The sequence below is a fragment of the Onychostruthus taczanowskii genome, unplaced genomic scaffold, assembly GCF_017590055.1.
Source record: "Onychostruthus taczanowskii isolate IOZ18803 unplaced genomic scaffold, ASM1759005v1 scaffold325, whole genome shotgun sequence".
NCBI lineage: Eukaryota > Metazoa > Chordata > Aves > Passeriformes > Passeridae > Onychostruthus > Onychostruthus taczanowskii.
In genome coordinates, this window is record NW_024500628.1 from 8,192 (window position 1) to 25,029 (window position 16,838).

At 49.4% G+C, this 16,838-nt stretch overlaps 2 protein-coding genes across 2 annotated transcripts; one reads left to right on the forward strand and one right to left on the reverse strand.

Moving 5' to 3' along the window:
* Positions 1-282: 282 nt before the first annotated feature.
* LOC121339057 (zinc finger protein 3-like) lies at positions 283-1,890 on the forward strand (the record flags this gene model as incomplete). The annotated part of the gene is given in 1 exon segment (XM_041410528.1): positions 283-1,890. A coding segment is annotated over 1 exon segment (718 nt), but the record flags the coding sequence as incomplete, so codon positions are not given.
* A 331-nt stretch (positions 1,891-2,221) lies between these two features.
* Positions 2,222-4,015, reverse strand: LOC121339056 (cytochrome P450 4F4-like). Its single transcript, XM_041410527.1, is given in 8 exon segments — positions 2,222-2,456; positions 2,556-2,638; positions 2,723-2,760; positions 2,763-2,786; positions 2,868-3,001; positions 3,072-3,201; positions 3,276-3,342; positions 3,701-4,015. Coding segments are annotated over 8 exon segments (972 nt in total). The 3' UTR covers positions 2,222-2,275.
* Between the last annotated feature and the right edge of the window lie 12,823 nt (positions 4,016-16,838).

The following is a 16,838-nucleotide window of genomic DNA, read 5'->3' on the forward strand; positions in this document are numbered from 1 at the left end:
CATAAGCATTTAGTTGCTTTGTTGCAATATCTCTTAGCTTTACCATAACTTCCTCTATTTTATTCTAAGCATCAGTCGTCTTGGTACCTCATTTCTTTTACTCTACTATACTTCTTTTATTTCAATGCTTTATTTGGCTATTTGGTCAGAAAGTTCCAAAACCTTTCTTAGTGTCAATTTTCAACACAGCAGATAGAAACATTTGCTGATTCGATTGCCAATTGACGTCAATCACAAAAACATTTGTCACAGGATCAGGGGAGGATGAGCCCTGGGAGCCAGCTCCCACCTGATCATCCACCAGAGGATCCACACTGGGGAAAGGCCCTATAAGTGTGGGAAATGTGGGAAGAGCTTCAGGATCAGCCAGCACCTGATGAACCACCAGAGGATCCACACCGGGGACCAGCCCCACGAGTGTGGGGAATGTGGGAAAAGCTTCAAGATCAGCTCCCACCTGATATGCCACCAGAGGATCCACACCGGGGAGAGGCCCTACAAGTGCTCAGAATGTGGGAAAAGCTTCAAGATCAGCTCCCACCTGATATGCCACCAGAGGATCCACACCGGGGAGAGGCCCTACAAGTGCTCAGAATGTGGGAAAAGCTTCAAGATCAGCTCCCACCTGATATGCCACCAGAGGATCCACACCGGGGAGAGGCCCTACAAGTGCTCAGAATGTGGGAAAAGCTTCAAGATCAGCTCCCACCTGATATGCCACCAGAGGATCCACACCGGGGAGAGGCCCTACAAGTGCTCAGAATGTGGGAAAAGCTTCAGCCAGAGGTCCGGCCTGCTTGCCCACCAGAGGATCCACACTGGTGAGAGGCACTATGAGTGTCCTGAGTGTGGGGAGAGGTTTCAGAGCAGATACCGTCTCCTCAAGCATCAGCAGATTCACACAGAATAGAGGCCCTTCCGCTGCCCCGACTGCGGGAAGGGCTTTAAGAAGAACACCCTCGTTACCCACCAGCGGATCCACACTGGGGAGAGGCCCTAACAGAGTCCCAAGTGTGGGAAGAGCTTCTCCCAGAACTCTGCCATGACCCAACACCAAGGGAGACAGCAGTAAGGGAAGCCCTACAAGTGCGGGAAGAGCTTTGAGCGCTGCTCCAACTCCATCCCCCACTGCAGGACCCCCACTGGATGGTCCACACTGACCCTCGTTGGGCAGAGACTTGGTGATCCATGGTCCTGGTGATCCATGCTAGAAAGACACGTGGCTGGTGATCTCCACATCTTCCTGGCTCCCCTTGGGCACTTGGATACAGCCAGAGAAAAATCCATTGGGATGCAAAGCGACATCAGAATTTCATAGGGGTGTGGGAGGATAGAGAAGCGTGGGAAGATAGGGACAGGAATGGAAGATCTCGCACTGGACGGAAAGATAGGGACCTCCCCTTTCTCCTGGTTCGTTGCGTAAGCAGATGAAGGTTATATAAGGTTGTGTAACCAGGGAGTAAACGTCATTTACCATCCTCCATATTGGTGTCTGTGAGTAATTGGCCCGAGCAGCCTGAGGTGGCTGCCGTGCCGTTCTTGAACCAGGTCACCCTGCCTCAGCAGAGGCAACATAGGGGACAGCACAGTTTTTTACTTTTAACCCCAAAAATATCTCACCTTTTGCATCCAATCATTTCTTCGGGTGGCATCAAGGAATACTGGATGGTCTTGGAGGTCTTTTCCAAACGAAATCATTCCATGATTTAATTCTCTCTGGCACATATGCATTTTTCACAGCCAAATAGTGATGGACTGGAGCAAAACCACAAGATTTTGGAGACAGTGGAGTGGAAATTCCTCTAGAAAAGGTTCTACCCACCCAGGCACAGGGATACTCAGACAGCATGGACACGTAAATCCTTTTATTTTGACCTTGATTTTCCTTCATTTTTCTTCACCCCTTCACCCAACATTGGGGTAAAAATAAAGACATTTAACTAAGACACGGATGGTGACATTGGGGGACATGGGTGGGGATGGGGACATGGACAAGGACGTGGGTGCGGACATGTCTGTGGATGGCAATATTGGGCATGGAGGGGTTGTCATGGGTACAGATGGTGACATGGGGCTATATGGCCAGGGATGAGGACTAGGGGACAAGCCCATGGGTTGACATGTCCATACCATGAGGTGTCCCATGACCAAGGACAACACATCCCCACCACCACCACAATACTGTCCCGTTCATGCTCCCGTTTATTCCCTGCTCCTCCCCTGGCTGTGACACCTCCCTTGGGGGATGTCCCCATGTCCTGGTGACCCGTGTCTCTCAGGCCACTCCCACCAGTGGTTCCAGCAGCAGCCAGAGCCCGTCCTCGGCACGCAGGATCAGCTCGGGCTTGCGGCGCGGGGGTGGCCTAGCCGTGTCCCTCCGCAGAACAAACTGGGACAGTGTCAGTGCCACTACCACCTTCATCTCAGCCATGGCAAAGCTCTGCCCGATGCAGTTCCTGCCACCACATCCCCACTGTCAGTGTCACCCCACTGTGAACCCAGCCAGGGACGGGGGTGGCACTTGGGGACACTCCTGTCCCTACTCCACCACATACCTGGGGCCAACAGAGAAGGGGATATAGGACACTGGGAACCATCCCTTGCTGTTCTCTGGGCTGAACCTCAGAGGATTGAACACCTGGGGTGACACCAACACAGTCACATTGAGGGGACACAGCTGTCACCACCATGGTGACAGGGACACCTCATAGGGTGACCCTACCTCAGGCTCAGGCCAGAGGTCTGGGTTGTGGTGGGTCCATAGATGCTCATCGGGCAGATGACCCCTGGTGGGATGGGAATGGCCACTTTAGGGACAGCAGATGAGGGTGGCTGGTGACACTGGGGACACCTTGGCCATGCCATACCCTTGGGGATGACATGGCCATCACGCAGGGGGATGTCCTCGGTGCAGCGCCGGGACACAGCAGTGACAGGAGGGTGCAGCCGCAGGCTCTCCTTGATGCACATGGTGGTGAAGGGCAGCTGGGACAGGTCCTCCCTGGGGACAAGCAGGGGTGGCACCGTGTCCCTGAGCCACCTGTCCAGGGGTGGCCCTGGGGACATCTCACCATTCAATGTCCGCAGTGTCCCGGCCAGCCAGGAGCTCCTGGACCTCCTGGCGGCATCGCTCCTGGTGCTCAGGGTGGCCAGCCAGGTTGTAGAAGAGCCATGCCAGGCCACTGGCCGTGGTGTCATGACCTGTGGGGACATTGGGTGAGTGAGGGGACACTGGAGTGGCTCCTCCCCAGTGGCCCCTGGGAGCTCGTGCTCACCCTCAAACATGAAGGTGTCAGCCTCAGCCGCGATGTCCTCGTCTGACAGGGTGTGGCCGTCCTCGTCCTGCAGGGGTGAGATGAGCCATGGGCCACCTGGGGCCACCGGCCAAATCCCATCCATGGCCACCACTCTTCCCCCATGGCTACCACCCTATGGGCACCACCATCCCACTGGCCACCAGCTCTATGGTCAATGCTACCCATGGCCACCACTGTTCCCCTGTGGCCACCAGTGTATCCCCAAGTCCCTCATGGCCACCGGCATCCTCCTGGCCTCTATGGCCAACCCTTCCATTGCCACCACCATCCCCTTGACCACCGTCCCCCCATGGCCACCACCCTATGGTCACCATCATCTCCCCATGGCCACAGTCACCCTCTTCACCACTTCCATGTCCCCATGGCCACCACTGCAGCCCCACCTTGGTGAGCAGCAGGAGGTCGATGAAGTCCATGCTGCGTCCCCGGTGGCCGTCCAGCCAGGCCTGGTGGCCCAGGCAGGCGAGTGCCTGGTGCCGGCGCTGCACCACATCAGCAGTGAAGGCGTGGACAGTGGCACAGGCTCGGGCAAAGCACCGGCCATCAGAGGAGAGGCTGTAGAGCCACCACGGGTGGAGAAGTGGCCAGAGCTGGTGCCGGACCACCAATGAGCTGAGCTCCAGGATGGCCTGGATGTACTCGCTGGGCCAAGGGTCCTCATGGAACCAAGAGGAGACTGCCAACCTGTGGGGCTTCATGGAACCATCCACTGTGATCCCTCAGGGCCTCATGGTTCCCAGGAATCATTGTGACACTGCAGGACTGAATGGAACCAAGGGGACATTGTGGCACTGTGGAGTTCATGATGCTGAGAGGATGCTCTCATACTCTGGTGCCTAAAGATGCTCAGGGGCCATTGTAACCCTGTGTCTTGTGGAAACAAGGGGACACTGTGACACTGTGGGGTCTCAGGTAATCCAGGGGTCCTTGTGACACAGCAAGGCCAGATGGAAGCAAGGATCCATTGAGATACCTCAGGGCCTTGTGGTGTCCAGGGGTCCTTGTGACATTGTGGGAGCCAAAGGGGTCTGTAATGGACAAGGAAGGAGGACAGGGTTTCCCTGGGTGGCAGGGAAGGATCTGGAATAAGGGGTAGGGCTTGAGGCAGATGGACAGGGGGATGGGAAGGTACATCTCCAGGGCAAACCAGTATGCATGGGGGACAACCAGAACAAACTACTTTTGCTTATAACACCACCCTTTCATAACAAAGGAGGTTACTACCACACCCTGGGACTCTGTGGGGCCTCCTGGAACCAAGGGCACTCAGAGACACTGCTGGGCCTCCTGGTTCTCAGTCTCTTCTGACACTTGTGTCCATCTACAGAGACACGAAACTGGGCAGCTTGAGCCTGCTGATCCAGAATATTCCCATCTCATTGGAGAATGTTCCTCCCATCTGTGCTGATGTGTGTTCCCTCCGCTCCCCGGGGAAATCCTTTATGAGCTCCTTTATTGCTGCGGTTAATCCCTGCTTCCCTTCTGTTGAGATGGGATACTGATTTACCCTGATGGGTGGGATTCCCAGTTTCATTTTCTCTTCTATGCAGGTTATGACCAGGAGACCACAACCTCCCTCTTCTGCCCAGGCTTTACAGTCTATTTTTCATCCTCCAATTTTAGCACCATCAATTTCACCACCATCTGTCGTTCCTGTGGGATTATCCCTATTCCTAGTTGCACCTTTAAGTCCTGGCCTAATAAATTATATTCTAATTTGGGCATATATAACAAATCCATACATCCTCCTCTCGAATTTCCTTTAACAGTAACTTGCTCTATTACTGACACTTCCAGTGGCTCATTACTAGCGCCCCTTACTTTACACATCTCTTTACCTGACTGACATCCTTTGGAGACTCTTGAAACATATGATCTATCAGCCCCAGTATCAACTAAAAATTCAAATTCTTTCCCCTGGGGACCTATTTCCAAGTTTATCAAGGGCTCTATCTTATGATTCTGCATTTTCCCTAGGGGATAGACCCCCTGACACCCCTAATTGTCACTTGCTCCAATGCGGTTTCTCTGTACAGCCTTCTCCGTTTCTAGCAATCCTTCCTGAAATGACCCTCTTTCCCACAGTGGAAACACTTCCCCTCCCAGGGGTCCTTATTCTGTTCCCAGGTCTCTTCCTTTCTCCGTTTCTCCATTCCCTTTTGTTCCTCCCTTTCCTTATCTTGGCTGTCTCTGGCCTCTGCCATCATAATCCTTGCCTTTGATTTAATCTTCTCTTCTTTCCTCCTCAAATACACTTTCTACGCTTCGCGCAATAATTCGCTCAAGCCCTTTTCCTGCCAATCCTCCATCTTCTCCAACTTCCTTTTGATATCATTCCACGTTTGGTCCAAAAGATGGTGCATGCCTGACCAATCACTCTGGAATACTGGGATCTCATTGGTTGGTTAGTTTACCAATCATAGTCCATATTGATGCCATCATTTCAAGGGGTTAACTTTCTAGAAAATTCCCTCACCCAGTTCTCACTACCCCCTCTAGTGGGCACACACTCATACTACATTTAACTTCGTAACTTATTACATAACATAGGTAGAACAATCTATTACATTAATTAACAATTTTGAATGAAATTACATCATTAACAATTCATAACCCTGCCTACGAAAGCCAGCTTTATACTTATAACAAGCTGACGCTGGCAGTCCTCTCTTCCCCTCTTTCTGCTCCGGAGCACCACCCCCCAACGGTGCCTCGGTCTCACGGCTTTATGTTGATGGGCTTTACAGGGAAACCAGCGGCCCCCATGCAGACTGCATCTTGCACCATTGCTGGATCAGCAACCCCCGCGGTCTACAAGACCTCTGCAGAGCTAAGTCTGCCCTGACCCTGGCAGAGCCACGTGGACTGTGCCCAGAGCTGGCGCTGCCTCTACTGGGGTAGCAAGCACCGGGAGGCACTGTGCCAGGTCTGTGCGGCCACTGTCCGCACAGACCAGCCCCCGCACACACGGCTGCCTCCTGATGCTGTGGTGTCAGCCCCACAGTGCCAGGTACTCTTTTACCAGGCCAGTCCTGCTGGGCTCTACTGCTTGGCATCTCCAAGCCACCACGGGCAGCCACGTGCACGCAGCCCCTGCGGTCCCTCCACCCAAGACACCCACCCCCACTCTGGGGCTCCATGTGGAGCCTTACACCATCTCCCTTTGTGTGAGCTGACCAGAACCCTGCCGCGGGTGCCAGTCTTGGCACAACGTGGTCTCCCCACTCCCAAGTCTTTACAAATCTTTCAATCTCATGCATCCCACTGGCGATGGGGTCCCTGCTTTTCTCCTTTATACATGCCCCACCTGCAGCATTTCTGCCTCTCTTCTAAATGCATCCCGCCAGCGATAGTGTCTCCCCCTTTCTTCTCTCATGCGTCCTGCCTTAAATATCTAACCACCTGACCTCAAGGAAGACTTTTCCTACCAATCAAGACTTCCTTAGGAAACACGCTGCTTCAATATCAATTAGAAAATGATGTTCTTTGGCCTCTTATGAAAAGAAAACTAATGAGAGAAAATCTTGAAAATGGGGGGAAAAAATCATTTGAGGTAATTGCTCATTGAAATCTTTTTCATTAATTCCACTCCTGAAAAAATTAATTCTAGAAGACAATTCTGGTAGAGGTGCAGGTCCTTTGGCCTTTGTGCACTCTGAGGAGCCCCATGGGAGATTTGGTGCCAAGTCCGTGAGACTCAGTTCCTCAAAGAAGATGTTACAAATGTCCAAGAAAAGGAAGCCCAAAGAAAAGGATGAACACACATTCCAGGGCCCAAGATAATGTTCTCCTCCCCATTGGATTTTTGCCCTGGTCAGATGGGACTGTCTGAGGGTGAGGGAGACTTCCTGAGCAATCCTTTGCTCTCTGGGCGCTGATCAGCTTGATGCCCAGAGAGGCTCCCTGGAATAGAGGCTGGGCAGAGTTAAAGGAATAAAATAGGGATTTATTAAAATGCCTTCAAAGGATTCACCTTGGGCAGTGCAAGAGCCCAGCCAAGGCTACACTCAAGATGGATAACAAGTCAAGAGTTTTCACACTTTTATAAGGTTTGGTTTAAATATTGGGGTTAATTGTCCAATTATGGTTATACAGTCCCATTTTCCCAGTTTGCTCAACTCAATTCACTGTTGTTTGCACTTTTTGGGCCTGAAGCTGCAACCATGTCCTTGGTTGTGGGGCTGGAAAAGGATTGATTTCTCTGATTACATTGTGAAGAAAACTTGCTAATACTCTGTATGAAGTCTAGAGTTACATAATAATGCAGTACAGAATCTGGAAAATATGAAAGCTAAAACTGAAGGCATCAGCCTCTTCCATGTTCCCTTGGTTCCATGGGGACCCACAGTGTCACAATGGCTCCTCTGTGACACTATGGGTTCCACAGTGTCACCTGGTGCCCTTGGTTCCATGGCAGTTTCCCAATGGTCTCCTTTGATTCCATGAGGTCCCCACAGTGTCACAATGGCTGCTTGTTTCCATGAGGTTCCCCTGTGTCACCGTGGTGTCCTTGGATCTGCATTGTCACCACTGACCCATGGTTCCATGAGGTTCCCCTGTGTCACCGTGGTGTCCTTGGATCTGCATTGTCACCACTGACCCATGGTTCCATGAGGTTCCCCAGTGTCACCGTGGTGTCCTTGGACCCACATTGTCACAACTGACCCGTGGTTCCATGAGGTTCCCCAGTGTCACTGTGGTGTCCTTGGACACCATTGTCACAACTGACCCATGGTTCCATGAGGTTCCCCGGTGTCAACACGGTGTCACCCCAGTGACCGGTGGTCACTGTCAGAGTCTGGATGAGATCAGTGTCCCGAGACACCTTGGGATGGGCTGTCAGTCACACAGTGGGGACAGCACTAACCCAGCCCTGATTGCCCGAGCAATCCCAAGTCCCACCTGGGGAGAGGTCCACAAAGGCCCAGAGGCTTAAAAACATGGAGCACCAGGTCAGCCCCTAGTAGGGACTCCGCCTTCTCCTGGGGTTTGTGTCCCACCCACACTGGAACCCTAGGAGCTGTTAGTCATATGCATGTCTTTCTATAGAGCTTCTGTCTTTCTGTCTCTCTTTCTTCCCCTTCTAATGCTCTTTATATGGAACATTTTTGGGTACCTCAATAACTTAAATGTTTAAAGGTTTCCAGATTAAATGGACTGAGTGAATTAGGTTACTGCTATGATAAGTGTTTTATGTTTAATTGCATGTTGCATTAAATCCTTTGGCACAGTTCCTTGGTTTTTTGTACTTTGCCAGTAAAATTTTGTGTCATTTTGACCTCTTGAGAGTATCTTGGTGTTTCTCCTGTGCACCAAAATCGAATAAAGGAGCCTTTGGTTACCCTCAGCATTTCAGTGATCTGGGGTGTCACAGCCCTGCAGGCTCACAATGGCCTCTTGTTTCCATGAGGCCCCACAGTGTCACACTGGCCACTTGGTTCCATGGCCCCAGCAGTGTCACAATGATCCCCTTGCCTCCACAACTTCCCACATTATCACACTGGCCCCTTGGTCCCATGGCCCCAGCAGTGCCACAATGATCCCCTTGGCTCCACAACTTCCCACAGTGTCACACTGGCCCCTTGGTTCCATGGCCCCAGCAGTGCCACAATGATCCCCTCGGTTCCATGAGGCCCCAGCAGTGCCACAATGATCCCCTTGGTTCCATGAGGCCCCAGCAGTGCCACAATGATCCCCGTGGTTCCATGAGGCCCCACAGTGTCACACTGGCCCCTTGGTCCCATGGCCCCAGCAGTGCCACAATGATCCCCTTGGTCCCATGGCCCCAGCAGTGCCACAATGATCCCCTTGGTTCCATGAGGCCCCAGCAGTGCCACAATGATCCCATCGGCTCCATGAGGCCCCAGAGTGTCGCACTGGCCCCTTGGTTCCCTGAGGATCTGGAGTCTCCCGGGGTTGATGCCATTTGTCCTTGCTGCCCCTGCCCCACAAAGAGCCCCGAGCCACCCGTGAGGGACAGGCCCTGCTGGCCCAGGCTGGGCTCAGGGCTTGGCCTTTCTGCTTCCTGCAGCCAAGCCAGGTCTTGCTCAGCCTTGCAGTTCCCTGCCCAGAGCCTTGGGCTCCCTGCAATCCTGGCCTCAAGGATCTGCTCTCAGCAGTCCCTGGGGAGCCTTTGGCACTCCCTGCCCACACTGGGGCCCAGCCATGCTCCAAGGGACTTGGAGTTTTGCTGCTGATCCTTGAGCAGCTTCTTCATCCTTCTCTCAGTGCCTGAGGGTCCTAGACCCAGCCCCAAATCCACAATGGGGACCATGAAAATACAGAAAGCCCTCAGGAGCTCTTTGTCTCCCTTCAATTGTCTTCGAGTCTCCAGGGCTTGTGCAGTGATTGGAGTCAGTTTGGAGTTCTCTTCAGCAGGAAGATTTCAAAGTGCACCTCATGATTTTTGGTTTTAATCAAGGGAATATGTTTCTACTTTTCTCTTCATTGAAGAGGTGACAGAAGCATTCCTCAGGTGATCTTGATGCTGAATGTCTCCTTAGGAGGTCTGGGCACACAGAAGATCAAGCCCCTTTTGGGTTGAGCCTGTTTGGACAACCTGCTCCTCACTCCCAGCCTCACCACGTCTGACATCGCCCACCTGGGACTGACATCCCAAAATATTAAAAAAAAAAGTAATTTATTCTTTGTTTTAAATATTTATTAATTAAATGTGTTAATTGTATTAATTTCTTACTTGTAATAATATTTTTCATTCTTATTACCTAATTTTATATTTATATAAAAAATCTGTACATACATAACCAATTAAATTAATATTCATTGTTTCTAAGTATCGCAATTCCCTTCATTCGCTAATTAACCTCTATTGGTTATTGATTTCTCCTTCTTTATGCTAGTTCACCCTATATTTAGTCCTTCTGTCATCTTTTTAATCATCTTTCTCTCACATAGGGTTCACGGGAGCACTTCGGGTTGCACGGAGACAATTGTGGGGCACATTTGGGGCAGTTCTGGGTCTGGGTCTGGAATTCAGAGAGAACTTGAGGGTCGGGAGGACACTTGGGGGATCCGGTTGTAATGGACAGGGCCAACAGACCAGCTCCTTTAAGAAGGCCTTAATTAAGAAGAGCTCTTGGGTGGGGACCCCGAGGGGTCGTGCACACCGCCACCGCTCCCACAGGACAATGCTGAGGAGGAGGAGTGCAGCTTTGTCTCTCGGCAGAGCTGGGGCTTCCGTCCTCACGAGAATCCTCCGGAAGAGGATGTTGGCTCGTAGTCTAGGGGTGTCATCCAGACTCAGTACTCCTCAAGTCATGGTGACAGGACGTAATCCGGCTCTGTAAATGGTGGGTGATTCCTGGTGGTGCAGCCAGTTTAAAACCATAGTTTATGTGCTGGTTTGTTGTTTTTGAGAGAGTTCATACCATACCAACAGCTCCTCATTAAATTCAGTCCGGGTGCAAGTCCCTCTGGGAGCAGGAGAAGTGGTTCCCGACAGAAAGGGATACAAACACAGGGCTGCAAACACAGGGTAAGACCGTAACACTTAACAATGGCAAACAAAGTACATTCAACAACAGACTAACACTTCCAGTTAAGATCCTATTAACTTTATCAACTTTATTAACATTAACTACCAATTGCCACCCTGGAAAAAGAACTCCCATCCCCAATGTTTCACTTCTTACATGGTGGGAAATGGGGGGGGGGGACACTTAAGGATTCTGAGGGACAATTTGGGGTCCAGGGGAGCTGTTGGGGGTGCAGGTGCTCAGGACAAGGTGTCTCCTCACAGCCTTGGGTGGCATTAATTTCTGTCTTTTTGTAGCTATCTCTGAATTAGTAGGCATGGCTATTACCTGTATCTCTTTGATTACATGTTGAATAAATTGTACTAAGCAAGGAATTATGCATGGTAAAAAGGTTAGAGTTGCTACAGTACATATGAGGAAGAACATGTTTCATTTTTATTTCTACTTTTTTTATGTTTGGACCGGTGCATGAGCTAACTATTTTATTCTTTTTATTACCTGTTTTATCACTTTTTCATTGTCATCTATTTGTAATCCTTCCCATTGTTTCTTCTATCTCCCAGTGCTGGTTTTATCTACCAAAAGACCCACAGCTGATGTAACGACAAATCCGCTGTTGATCTCTGTGGCCAATGGCCATGGAGATGACAAATGATCTCCAAGTCACTTGCCTGGGGCTCTGCAGCTCCTGACGGCTCTGGTGGCAGGTGAGCACTTTTCAGCAGGACATCAGAACCTGCCAGGAGAGCCCATCCCATCAGGGCAGCAGTGAATGGACCCCGGGAGCAGAATCCTGCCCAGGCTGGGGGCATCCCGAGGTAAAGGACTGAGTCTCCTGTCACCTTGTTACCAAAAACTGGCAAAATAAAACTCCCTGACACCAATGTAGCATTAAGAAGCAGCATTCTTTATTCAGCCAGATGCACAAGGGGTATCTCCTCTAAAGTACTGTGAATGCTGAGTACAGGAAAGCTCCTGTTTATAAACTGTATTTTAGAGACATGCTCCTTGATTTTCCTGGAATAAACATCTAAGTGATAATCATCTCCCTGTAATCACTAACATATGTTCCCTCTCCTTTGGGCAGGTGGTCTCTTTGGTGGTTCCTGGTGGTTGGTGACCCCAAAGTCAGACTTGACTGCCCAGTGAACTGGTACTGCTTCCCAAATTAGGAGAAAAGTTGGCATAACGGTGCTAGTTACTTGACCATTCTTCTTGGTTAATGTTTAACATGCTCCTGCAGAGTAAGCACTGAGTGGTTTCAGAGGCTCCAGGGTTTTTGAAGAGTGAGCATTGCATTAACCCATCAGGTGCCAACAGTTCCTCCTCTGGCAACAAACTGGCAAAGGAGAGCTCTGCAGCCCAGGGGACACAGCAGGCCCAGGGAAAGGAGTCTGGGCACTGACTCATCTGACCCTCAGGGAACTCCCCCAGGAGGATCCAGGGCAGCCCCAAGCCCCTCTGGTAGCTCTGGAACGAGGCAGGCACCTCTGAGCCCCCTCCATGGCCCCGCAGAGTCCGTGTGGGAGGGAGCAGTGCAAGGAGCATCATCAGCTGCCTCTGCTCTGGGCCCCAACTCTTCCTTGTGGTTGTCGCCAAAGTACCCCAAAGGGAGGCACCAACATTGCCTGGCAACAGGACCCAAACCATTCTTTAGGAAGGTGTTTATGGGCAGTCTCCACGCCCAGCTATTTTATTTGTGGGGTTCCCAGATGAAGGAAGGAATGATAAGTCTGACTCCAAGTTCTCAGAAGGCTAATTTATTATTTATGATACTATATTAAAGAATACTAAACTAAACTATACCACAGAATACAGAAAGGATACTTACAGAAGGCTAAAAATATAATAATGAAACTCGTGACTCTCTCTCCAGAGTCCAACACAGCTTGGCCCCAACTGGCCAATGAGTCAAAACAATTCCCATGAAACCAATGAAACAACCATCTGTTGGTAAACAATGTCCAAGCACATTCCAAAGCAGCAAAACACAGGAGAAACAAATGAGATTATACTGTTTTCCTTTTTCTCTGAGGCTTCTCAGCTTCCCAGGAGAAAAATCCTGGGCGAAGGGATTTTTCAGAAAATATGACTGTAACACCCAGCAGCTCCATTTTCCAGTACCAAAGGTCTGATTTCCTATTTCCCACTGTGGGCTGCTGATGGATTCAGGCTCCTCTCTGTACTCCTGCTGTGTCCCCAGTGCCTTTGGGCCAGAGGAGTTTCACAGTGGCCCTGCAGCTGGGAGTGGTATGACACTGACCCTGACCAGCTCCAGCACCCTGAGTTCTATTGGCATTGGGAGCGATGGCAAAGCACAGAAATCCTTTCACACTGTGGCCTTGAACCCTTGAAATAACAGGGTTTGGTTTCTCCTGAAGGAAAATCTTAGTGAATCCTGTCAAAATGATCATTGGATTCCTGTGTTCCACAGCAGTTTTCTTGAACTGTCCCTTCACTGACTCCGTTACAACTCAGAGCCCATTGACAGAGTTCTGCCACCCCACAGGGTGGGCCCTCCAAGGGAATCCCATTCCTCTCAGCATTAGTTGAGAACATTTCCAACAATTAATTACAATGAGTATTTTGGCTGCTTTGATCTTTACATTTTCTAAGAATTTTATGACCAATCCCTGGGTGAAACTTAACTGGCCTTTCTGGTCATCTTGGAGCCAACTGCTGCCTTTCTTAAGTGTCTTAAGCATTTTTCTGCACTGCAATGTATAGATTGGTGCTCTCTAGTATTTCTCTCATCATTTTTTGGGAACTATTACTTGTCCAGAAGGGGTGACTGCCCATGCACCAGGGTGAAGTCTAGCTTATGATGCTTCACTTAACTGACAATCCTTTGCACCATATTCTAGCCTAACAGATGCTACACTGATCTCTTGCTGTGGAACCAAAATGTGGATGCCTTTTTCTGCAGCCTCTTTAGTTGCCCTGTCAGCCAAGTCATTTCCCTATTTTGGCCCTATTTTACTTGTCTGGTGTGTTCTACAGTGCAGAATTGCAACTTCAGCTGGCTTTTGTACCGCTTCCAGCAGGTGTAATATTTGTGTGCTGTGTTTGATTGATGAACCTCGTGCTGATAACAAACCTCTCTCTCCAGACTGTCCCATGGGCAAGCACTACACCAAAAGCATAGTTAGAATCCATCCAGATGATCAATTTCTTACTTTCTCAGTTCCCATGCTCAGTTGAGAGCAACCAGTTTGGTCTTCTGCGCTGGAACACCTGATGTTAGAGCCTTGGATCTAACTCCTTTGTTCAGCCTAGTCACTGCAAACCCAGAAGTGTTTTCCCTTGTGTACAAAGCTACTTCTCTCCATGTATAGCTCCCAGTCTGGGTTCTCCATCGGGCTCTCCTTCAAGTCCGGCTGGCTGGAATCAACTCCTTTGGCTGTTTGTAGGCAATCATGTTCTGGAGTACTTTGGAGGCCAACAGAAACACAGCTGGATTAACAACAAAGGTGGTTCTGAGGGTCCATTAGTTCCACTTGGTACCTGAGCAATTGGCTGGTGTCTAGATTTGGAAAGACAGGAGTGTGCTAAGGAAGGCAGGAGCCTCCCCTGAAATGGAAAACTGTAAACCCCCTCCCTCCAAATTCTTATAAAATTGAAACTAAGGTGCTTTCAGGTAAAGATATGGGAGCAGGAATAATAGTTCTTTATTAGGGAAGAAAATAAAAAGATAAAATAAACAATGCAGTAAAACAAAACAACACTGACAGACTCAGAGCCCAGCCTGACACTCTGTGGGTCAGGGTGTTGGTAGCAGTCCAATTGGAATGGTGGCTGCAGTCCTGGAGTGTCAGGTGTGGTTCTGTTGGAGCAGTGATCCTGTAGAAGGGTGGAGTCTTCCTCTGAAGATCCAGTGGAAGAGGCAGCTGTTACCTTTGGGAATCCAGGAGAAATGCTGTTCTGGTGTCCCAAGATCTCAGGTTATATCCAGTTAGGAATGCTTGGCTCCTCCCTCTGAGCAGAGCATCTCCCAATGGGATGATGTAATTCATTAGTGACACTCAATGGCTCATTAACAGCAAATGTCTCCCTGAAGGGAGGATTGGTTTGTGGATGAGATAAAGAAAAACTGCCCAATTAACAGAAGATACCTGCCACACCTTTAACAGATGGCAAATAGAATACATCTTGCCTTGCAGTCTGGGACAGCTGGGGACAGCCAGTGGCCTCCCTTTTGTTCCCAGCCTGTGGGTACCAACTGTGGTACACAGACTGTCAGGCTTTGTCCCAGAGCCAATTTGGGAGCTTCCTGAATTGACAGCACTGTAGCTGTGACTGCTCACAAACAGCTGAGCCATCCTTGGCACAGGTGAATAATTCAAAAGACCTTGTGGGATCTGGCAAGCCTAAAGTTGGAGCCCTCATCAGTGCTTTCTTGTTTGAATGAAGCAGCATTCCCAAAACTTCATCTCTGCATTCAATTTTCACAGTAAGTTTCCTACTAATAAAGGTTTTGGAGAGTTAGGCAAGTACAAAAATTGATGGGTTATGCATAATTTTCCCAGTTTGAATTTGTTGAAGGAATGGGAGGAATGTGTCTTTACAAACTGTGAGTCTGCCTCTAGATAAAAGCAGATACTGGCAGGTGAAAGAAGCAACAGGAGGAACCACACATTTCAGAGGAATGCTACTAATTGACACAGACTGCTGATTATCCAAGACCGTGTTAAATCCCTGGTCTTAGAAAAGAATAACAGAGGTACAAAGAAAAAGAGGGGTGCATATTAGGAGGGGATATGTATTGGCTGGTTTGGGAAGTCTGTACCTCTCAGGTACCTCAGCCAGTGAGGAAAGACAGAGGGTGATGTGGATGGGAAAACAGTATTGAAAAGGAGGCTGTGTCCTCAAAAATTTGGAGAGACCCCAGGGTAAACGTGTCATGGCCTCTCCCTTTATTCGAATAAAGTTGCAGGACCCTTTTGTCTCCTTTTTGGACATAAACCTCTGGCACTGTGAAGTTTGCATTGCACAGCTGGCTTGAAAAAGGGGCGTATTTCACAAGTCCCAGTGGCACTGACAGTTGGGATGGAATCATCACTTAACTTCCCTTGCAGGGTATTTCATACAAAATAGCCAGCTCCTGTGCCTACCAAAACTCCCAGTTTTGTCTTTCCCAGTGTGGCTGTTACCACAGGCTCTGCTGGGGATGAAACCTCTGGTCCCCTTCACAAGTACCCAGCTGTTGCCATGAGGGGGTTTGGAGAAGTCCTGGGTTTTAAGTGAGGACACTTCTGCTTCCAATGTCCATCTTTTTTACAATATGTGCATTAATTTGTTCCCCATCTTTCTAATGAAGGTCAAGGAACTGAACTCCTTCCCCTGCCACGAGACCCCCTCCCCCCTTCCTCCCTGGGCACAGCAGTCCTCTGCTGATTCCTTTTTCTTCAGCTGGAATTATTTTCTATTTAGTCGCTTCCAACTGGTTTTCCTTGGATTTGTATGTACTGCCCATGCAATGTCAAGCAGTTTACCCATATCAAAAGCAGCTGTTCCTGGATTTCCTGAAGTTTTGTTCAAATACCACAAAGGACTATGCTATGCAAATAATAGCCAGACGACTTTTACTCTCCTCCTGAACTTTGTTTTACCTTTATTGCTTTCTAATCTGTGCCTGCAGCCAGCCTTCTTCGTCCTCTATGCACTGGGCTTTGCAATTGCATTTAAACCTTCTTTCTCTTGATAATCTAAATGAGTAGAGCAGATGTGTCTCATGCTACACATACAACATCAACATTTAATAATTTTCTCTTTATTTTCCTTCTCCAAAGCCTAAACGAAAGGATCTGAAGGTGCTAAATTAATACAATCTTTTTGCTATTCAGGGTGATTTCTCAAAATGAGAAACATTTCAGTATACATGACTTAATTTCATTTTGTTCTCAGTGCAAGAATAACATCAGTTGGAGCAGAATGTTATTGTCCCACCACCCATTGCTCGCCGTCATCTTCACCAGCCCGTTCCATCATTCCATCTTTCCAGAGGCTGGTCCATCACAGGGGATGT